The sequence below is a fragment of the Rhagoletis pomonella genome, unplaced genomic scaffold (assembly GCF_013731165.1).
Source record: "Rhagoletis pomonella isolate Grant_MI unplaced genomic scaffold, Rhpom_1.0 Rhpom_scaffold_06740, whole genome shotgun sequence".
In the NCBI taxonomy this organism is placed as follows: domain Eukaryota; kingdom Metazoa; phylum Arthropoda; class Insecta; order Diptera; family Tephritidae; genus Rhagoletis; species Rhagoletis pomonella.
Genome location: NW_023465271.1, coordinates 1 through 7,771, shown reverse-complemented (window position 1 = coordinate 7,771; position 7,771 = coordinate 1). Strand labels below are relative to the sequence as shown.

Here is a 7,771-nt window from a genome sequence, read left to right as displayed (position 1 = left end):
AGTAAACGCTAGAACTTTATTTCAAAATTCATGCGTAGCTAATGAAGCCATTTTAAATATATTTATCGAGTTTTCAGAGATCACCTAAAGAGCGCAAATTTTCATTGACATATTTATCTATCTGCGTAAATTTCATCATCGGTAAATTTTTTTTGCCAATCGGCACTTATCCACACATTTACCTTCAAATAACAATGGCAATAAAAAAATATGAATTTAAAAACAATTCTTTAATAATTCTTTATAGGCAAAGTTTTGCTGCAGACAAATTCTTTGTTGAATACAGAAGAAATGCATTTGAGCATGAAGCAGATGAAACAGATTCCGTACAGTTTTTTTCATTTGACAAAAGCGCGGCTAGAGTGCATTCACTTCTGTGGCATCATCAATCTGTTGGATCTCTGAAAATAGCAAAAAGAAAATATTAGTACATATTTATTTATCAGTGATTATGTACACATCGCAATATTTACCCTGAAAATGATTTTGCATGCTGCGACGTTAGTTCATCCTCCTGATTACCCAAAGCTTTTTTAACGTACTGTAAATAGAGAGAAATATTTAATACTGACAATGGCGCGGATGTGCTTTATATTTTTGGCATTCCTTCATAATTCTTTTACCTAACTTAGTAAAACTTTCAGTTTTCTTTTCATAGTGTTTTTTTTTTCTAATTTACTTACCAGGGGATTCAGTAAAATCTCCTCTTCCATTTTGTTTATTTGCCGTATTAGTTCCATCGTTTGTGCCATATCCTCTTGGATTTTAAGGAACATTTCAGGGGAGTTATATTTTTCCGGATCATCTTTGAACACCACCATTCCGTCTTTTTTATTTATAGTTGCATAAATTTCCCCTGATTTGATCTTTATGCGAAATTGAAAAAAGGTTAGAAAAGTATTTCAAATCAATTTATGAAATCTCACCATATTAAAAATATATTTTTCCGCTTCGGCAGCATCTGCAAGTTGAGCTCTACTAGCAACGTCGGAAAGTGAGAGCGTCAAAAATGTTTTGGTTAACCGCTGTATATTTTTCTTATATAGCGAAGTTACAACCTATAAATTAATTTAATTTAGTTAAAATACTTGCTTTACAAAATAGTTAATAAAAAAGAAACTATGAAGTAACAAAAGATTTATAGTCTTTACCATAAATCAATGCACGCATACCTGTTTAACTAAACCCATATTTTTATCTCGAGTAAAGGTGTCACTAGATTTATTCATAACAATTCGTAGTTCATCACTGGATGAGGTTGAGTAAGCGGTTGCTAAGTCGTGATAAGCCTGAGCGAGCGGTTTCATAAATCTCGAAATCACTTGTGCTGAATATTTTGGTATCGGCAAAACCTTTCCGTGCAGAATCAGAGAAACTAGTAAAAATTTCTTATATGCCTCCAACATTATGTGAGACATGGCTGCAGCGGGCGTTGATATACACACTTCAAAGAAGTACAAGGCGCGATCGAAGTTTTTAACGGCAGTGTATATCATGCCACCATAATAGTAGTAGAGTAGAAAATATTTGGCGTCATTGTTCGCTTCCTGTAAAATATAATAAAATTAAATTCGAGTGCTATAAATTTGGAAAGACCCTAATTTCGAAACATTTCAAGTTTTTTAAGTAGGCAATTTTGAATTGGCGTTTACTGCAGTGTTGTGAAATGGTTCTTAATCTGATAATTTGTCAGAGGCTGCATTTCTTTATTCATTCTGAACGTTTGGAATAAATTTTTGTTTACTTATTCTGTAGAACGCTCCTGATGATATGTTAACATATATTTCAATCGCATTCTTTTTAATCTGGCGGTGAAATGGGATTATCCGGAATGTATAAAAAAACGCAGCCAGAGTATTAGCTTATAAACCTCCGAAGAAAAATCTTTTATACATATTTATGTTCAGAGGTTACCAAAAGAAACTACGTACAACTTTTTCTTATCACAAGGAGGAACATTTTTTTTAGACATAAGTCGAAACTAATGTTATGTCGTATAACATAATGCGCAACACTGCGGTAATTATTAAAAATCAAACACACAGATTTTTACATACAGTTGAGTTTTGCCCTCGTATCTCCGATGCAGTTGATATGGTGGTAATGTCTACATCCAGAAAGCTTAACGCTGTTTTGAAACACTTTGATTTTAAACTCAGCTGACAGAGATCGGAGTGAATGCTGGTTTGTTGAGAGTCGCAGAGACGAATTTTTTCGATGGCTTGTGCTACTACTTTAATGCCCTGAATGCAGTACGGGTGATCAACGATGAGGTTTGTAAACATGTGGCATAGATCATAATCTGTTGTAGATTCAAGACAAATAATAGAAGTTTTCAAATATGTACAGGCTGACTTAAATTACCACTTTATACTTACATGTATACGTAGCGTACCGGACCTGCTCTCCGTTGCATTGACTTATAAATTCTTTGTAAAGGTTGAACAATTGTGGCAAATCTGCATTTGCATTCTAAAAATATTAAATTAATTATTTGCAAGCTTTTTATATGCTTTCCTATTTTAACCAACCGCAGCACCATTGAATTTGACTAGCAACACGTAAAGTACGCCCAGCGAATGCTGCTGAAAATCCAACGTTTCCAGCACGTTATCTAGTAAGTCCAAATACCTTGAAAGCACCTCGACAGAGTCATTAAGTTGTTCCACCATTATGCGAAAGTTTCCTATAAGAAAATATTAAACTCATTTTGGCAAGCCATTGTGAAGAACATTGGAGTTGATAAGTTATTTGCCGGCATGCGTCTAGTTCTCGGACTTGGTTGAACGGTAGCTGGAACCGTCTTGAGCTCTATATCGACACCCACCTTCGGAACTCTTTGTCCGCACATTGTTAACATAGTTCTCCAATGCGGTGGCCATCGCTTTGTAATTAAAAATTTATATTTTTCGCAAAGTTTACAGGCAAATGATTTGACTAAAAATTCATTATTTGTCAATTGCAAACTCTGCTAATTCTTCTTTGTTGCTATGCGAAACGGTTTGGGATATTTATGCACTAGCAGGAACCGGTTTGGGACCAAATACACTACCGGAATCGGTTTGGGATCAAATGAGTTTTGGCAGAGAACGTATAGTTATGACAGAGAACGTATAGTTATGAGAAGATGCAAATCATAAATCTGCTCTTCTTCATTATTTTCTGAAACGTTTCAACCAGAGAACGTTTATAAATGAGAAGGCGCATTTCCAGTGGACCGTTTTTGTTGCGCAAAAATTTTGGGGTGCAGTCGGCCAAATCTGGCTTCACGCTTAGTTCTCTAAGTTCTAACTGTCAAGCAAAGCGAGGAAAGTCGTATGGTTCAATAACATCCCTGCAAGCCACAGCTAACCAGTTGCCCCTGAAATTCAACAGATTTACACACACACTCGCAACTTTTTAGCTATGCTACCCACACATTTACAAATTTATTTTTCCGACTGTTAAAACAAAATTCTGAGTGAGAGAACCGGACCTAATAAAAATTTTTACTGTAATAAGAATTTTATGCGTTAGAGCGAGTAAGTGGAAATGAAGCAAAATTTGACAGCTTTGATCACAGAGGCTGTGACTTTAGCAAAAGTTTGACATCTTTGATCACAGTAGGCTGTAAATAAAAGCGTTAATTTTGCAAAAACATTTGAAGGTAAGAGAACGTTTTAACAATTTGCATTGTTTATAATGGAATTTTTTTTCTTTTAGATTGCCGAAACATTGCGATTTAATCATATAATTAAGGTATGTATTAGAATTATTCACATATTTGTATATTTTAATTGATAATTTTGCATTTACAAATTTGCGATTTTTCATTCTAAATTTATCTTCGACCCTGCTACCACGGAACATCAACGCCACCTCCAGTCAGGCTCCACACCAGCATATCCACCACCTTCAACGCCGCCACCAATAAACAGCGCTGCATACATTATTCGGTAAGTTTTCATGCGACGAATAAACGTTGCTTCTGCTGCAACTGCCTACATTAATCATGTTCCTGGTGCTTCCCGATTTGCACATTTCAAAAGAAAAGCTGTTTTTGCAATTAATAAACCTTATGGCGTACAGAAACAGCTTCCTCTAAAAACCTGCGAAGCGTGAAGTACCTGGAACAGGCTTATTTAGTGCGTTCCAGAACGTCTACGATTTGCAGGTTTTGCAGGATTTAGTCCAAAGTCGTTCCCGTACGCCACGTTCACATAAGGCTTATTAAAGGCAAAAACAGCTGTTCCGGAAAACCTGCAAATCCTGCAAATCGTGAAGTACGGGAACAGGCTAATTATGTGCAAATGTAAACAACAAAAGAAAGTGCAGTGTTTACATATGTAAAAAGTGTAGTAGGTCAGCCTTTGCAGGTTTTCCAAAACGAGTCAGTTCAACAAGTTGTAAATTGGAATTTCATGGTTGTGCGCTTAAAAACTGATATGTTTTGGAAAACAGTCTTTCTTACGATTATGCGATACCTTTTTTATGTGCATATATTTTCAAATTTAGGACTGGTGAATGCGGTCATTCTGGAAGCCATAGTTTACAAAGTGTAGTGCACAGTTCAACAACAGTGATTGGGTTTGCTACTTCATAGCAGCAGTGGAAATGGAAACATTGCTCTGCTATTGCTACTTCTCTACTTGAATAGATAAGAAGCACGGCCAGAATCGGAAAACACACGAGGACCTTCCTTGTTTTACTTGGTTCTATGTTTCGTTGAGGCACAGATCAGGTAGGAGAACTAAAATATGAACGAAGTGATATTTGTAGTCAGAGTAATAGCACATACAACAATATTATGATAGCCTCAACGAAACATAGCACTAATTAAAACAAGAAAGGCCTTCTTGTGTTTCCCGATTCTGACACTGCTTCTCATCTATTCAAGTAGAGAAGTTGCAATAGCAGATCCACGTTTCCGTGCCACTGCTGCTATGAAGTAGTGAACTCAACCACTGGTAGTTGTCATAATTCGCAGTAGTAACAGTTTAACATGAAGGTAGAATTTTTATTTTTGGATTCCTGATACGAATAAGTTTATTTTAGTTCCGATTCTGCATAATCTTTTTTTTTCCTTCTCTTGAAGCAATGGATTTGTCACCACTGTTCCTGGGAGATACCGAAGCCCTCTCTCCACCACGCACGAGCAACACAGGTATTTCGAAAATATACATACATATACATTTACAATATGTTTAATAGTTTTTAATCAAACATTCCTGCGCTTTCAGATGTAGCCCTACATAGAAAGCGCTTTCATGTGGCACTGCCTTACGAGGAGCGCTTTGTCTCCCAGCCAACAGTAACCACCAACACGGGTGTAGCCACTACAACAACAACAAGCAACACAGGTCAACAATTTACCTTGTCTCACCTGCTGGAGAGGCAAAAAGAAATGTTTGATGGCGTCATGGCCGCCATTGGAAGGGTTGAGTCAAAGGTGGACGGAATAGCAAATGCTCTGGCCGAAAAGGTTATATCAATGTACATATTTATGAATGCTAAAATTATTGTTTAATAATTTAATTTTTTTTTCAGATGCCCGAACGCGCGGAAGTTCAAGCTCAAGGGCAGCTACTGCGAGAGTGCAAAGTGGTGACCTAGAAAGTTCACCAAAGTATTTCCCGAATCACTGGAGATGCTATTAGTAAAGAGCATACTTTGCTTCAAAGTATGCTTCCACTATCATCCCAGGAAAAGTTAAATACTTTGGAGAATCTTTTGGGAAACAAACCACACTCCGATGCGATGGTAATTTTTGCTAATTTTTTTATTGTTTTTTATACACATATACAAATGTATGTATATATCATATTAGTTGTATATATGCATTTTATTTTACTCATATTAATTTTTATTCGTATATACATATGTATGCAATTTTTTTTTATTAAAATTTGGTTTATAGTATGTATAACAAAAATCGTAAAAACCAAAGTTCCAAACTTTGTACAAATAATAGGAAAATTCGATAAAATTTAATTTAATTTTCATGCACTTTTCCAGCTTTTTGATACGAATTTTAAAAATGTTTTGAGTGTGCAATTCTGTAGCCCACTGATTTTTAGTATAATAATATGCAAGTTTGAAATTTTCACAAATGCGATTTTTTTGTGAACGGATTGGCTTACTTTCTCCCATACAAAAATAAACTCAATCACACAAAAGAAAATCTAAAAAATGCCGCAAATTTGTAGAAACTTAAAACTTAAATCTTATTATAATAAAATTCAGTGGACTATAAAATTCCATACTCGAAATATTTTTACAAATCGTATCAAAAAGCGGGAAATGGGCATGAAAATTTATGGAAATGGTTTGTAGGATTTTTGTTGTACTATGAGCCACTTAACTCTATCTTTCAAGAACACGCAAAACAGCATATGTCAACAAAACATATTTTACCGTCAAAGAGAACTATATTATAATTAAAAAACAGAATACATATTTAGCTTGTTCCCGTACTCTAGGATTTGCAGGTTTTACAGGAACAGCTGTTTCTGCCTTTGATAAACCTTATGTGAACGTGGCGTATGGGAACAACTTTGGACTAAATCCTGCAAATCGTAGACGATCTGGAACGCTCTTATTATATAATTACTTTTTCGCTGTTCACAAACTTTTGAAAAATTTGTTTTCAACAACTAAATATTTTCTTTTAAATAACAGTTTTTGCTGTGACTTACCGCTCTGTAAACATATGATATTTTGCTTGTCTGTGAAAGATTTTGACGATTTTTAGTTAAAGATGCAGTTTTACTATTTTAAATAAGATCTTTCGATTGGTGTTAATTTATATTTCGTTTATGTAGTCATATATTATATTTTATTATTTACATTTATATTTATAATTGCATTTATGTACATATCTAGTATTTATAAATTTTATAATCTTTTCCAGCTGAACATAATTTTAAAATTGAAGGGTGCTAAGGGTTGTGTGAAACACGTGTTGAGAAGCATTTTTGCCGACACTCTACTCATTTCATACAATTATGAGGGCAAAGCCAACAAAGCTCCACTTCTGGGGCTAAAAACAATAGAATTAGTTTTCGGTAAATATGTTTTAATTGTTTATTTTACTTATTTCAGGAAGTAATGCATTTATATTTTTCCAACAGATGCGTTTGTGAGTATGCCCAAAATTGACCTCATTGCGGAAATCAGAAAGCACGTGTTCCTAAGCCACAATAGGTACAAACAAATTGTAATAAAAAAAAAAAATTAAACATAATAACAAATCTAACAATAATTAATTTAATTGTCTTATTATTAATCTCTAAAAAAATGTAACATAAAAATTTAATAACTTTCCAATCTAAATTTCAAAAACGTTATTTAAATACGGCTATTCGGGATTTTTTGTATATCGACTGCGGAGTGGAAGATCGACCTCGGCAGCCAGTTCGAAAATGCCCTATCTCAAAAAACTTTTCAAGAACGCCCTATTTCAGAATTTTATTAAAAAAACGCTTCCGAGTTCGGTTCAAAAAGGCCCTATCTCACTTCAAAATGTATTGAAAATGTGCTGAGATAGGACGTTTTTGAAACGAATTCTAAAAAACGAATTGAAAAGTTTTTTGAGATAGGATGTTTTCGAGCTGGCTGCCGAGATAGGTCGATCTTCCACTTAGCAGTTGATATGCTCTTGAATTCTGTATTTGTGGTTTTTGGTAGGTAATGAAGTAAACTTTTATATTGTATTGCTGTAAGAAATTTCACTACATTTTCTACCAAAAAACCACAAATACACATGCAAGGGCATATACAAAACATCCCGACT

At 34.6% G+C, this 7,771-nt stretch overlaps 2 protein-coding genes and 1 long non-coding RNA gene across 5 annotated transcripts; 2 read left to right on the top strand and 1 right to left on the bottom strand.

Annotated features, from left to right (window-relative positions):
• Positions 1 to 209: 209 nt before the first annotated feature.
• LOC118755591 (COP9 signalosome complex subunit 3-like) lies at positions 210 to 3,030 on the bottom strand. Its single transcript, XM_036490416.1, has 9 exons — positions 2,828 to 3,030; positions 2,532 to 2,686; positions 2,379 to 2,472; positions 2,058 to 2,302; positions 1,173 to 1,547; positions 927 to 1,058; positions 684 to 866; positions 474 to 541; positions 210 to 401 (listed from the first exon to the last, which is right to left on the bottom strand). The coding sequence occupies exons 1-9, from the start codon at positions 2,880 to 2,882 to the stop codon at positions 386 to 388; spliced, it is 1,323 nt and encodes a 440-aa protein (XP_036346309.1). The 5' UTR covers positions 2,883 to 3,030; the 3' UTR covers positions 210 to 385.
• Positions 3,031 to 3,367: 337 nt separating this feature from the next.
• LOC118755593 lies at positions 3,368 to 5,250 on the top strand. 2 transcript variants are annotated; one of them, XR_004995029.1, is made up of 6 exons: positions 3,368 to 3,646; positions 3,703 to 3,738; positions 3,865 to 4,341; positions 4,495 to 4,987; positions 5,075 to 5,143; positions 5,220 to 5,250. It is a non-coding gene; the product is annotated as an uncharacterized LOC118755593 (long non-coding RNA). The 2 variants fall into 2 exon arrangements; XR_004995030.1 differs by having other exon boundaries at positions 3,386 to 3,646; positions 3,865 to 3,935.
• Positions 5,251 to 5,594: 344 nt separating this feature from the next.
• On the top strand, positions 5,595 to 7,441 carry LOC118755592. 2 transcript variants are annotated; one of them, XM_036490419.1, is made up of 3 exons: positions 5,595 to 5,739; positions 6,914 to 7,043; positions 7,110 to 7,441. In XM_036490419.1, the coding sequence occupies exons 1-3, from the start codon at positions 5,662 to 5,664 to the stop codon at positions 7,214 to 7,216; spliced, it is 315 nt and encodes a 104-aa protein (XP_036346312.1). In that variant the 5' UTR covers positions 5,595 to 5,661; the 3' UTR covers positions 7,217 to 7,441. The 2 variants fall into 2 exon arrangements, with proteins under 2 accessions (XP_036346312.1, XP_036346310.1); XM_036490417.1 differs by having other exon boundaries at positions 6,890 to 7,043.
• The last annotated feature ends 330 nt before the right edge of the window (positions 7,442 to 7,771 follow it).

What these genes read in the sequence shown, in the direction of transcription:
- LOC118755591 (XM_036490416.1), bottom strand. Translation starts at nt 2,882, where the DNA reads ATGGCCACCGCATTGGAGAACTATGTTAACAATGTGCGGACAAAGAGT. An exon ending in CCGGTACGCTACGTATACAT is followed by an intron (nt 2,303 to 2,378) that starts GTAAGTATAAAG and finishes AATCTACAACAG; the next exon opens with ATTATGATCTATGCCACATG. An exon ending in ATATGGGTTTAGTTAAACAG is followed by an intron (nt 1,059 to 1,172) that starts GTATGCGTGCAT and finishes ATTAATTTATAG; the next exon opens with GTTGTAACTTCGCTATATAA.
- LOC118755592 (XM_036490417.1), top strand. Translation starts at nt 5,662, where the DNA reads ATGCTTCCACTATCATCCCAGGAAAAGTTAAATACTTTGGAGAATCTT. An exon ending in AACCACACTCCGATGCGATG is followed by an intron (nt 5,740 to 6,889) that starts GTAATTTTTGCT and finishes AATCTTTTCCAG; the next exon opens with CTGAACATAATTTTAAAATT. An exon ending in AACAATAGAATTAGTTTTCG is followed by an intron (nt 7,044 to 7,109) that starts GTAAATATGTTT and finishes TTTTTCCAACAG; the next exon opens with ATGCGTTTGTGAGTATGCCC.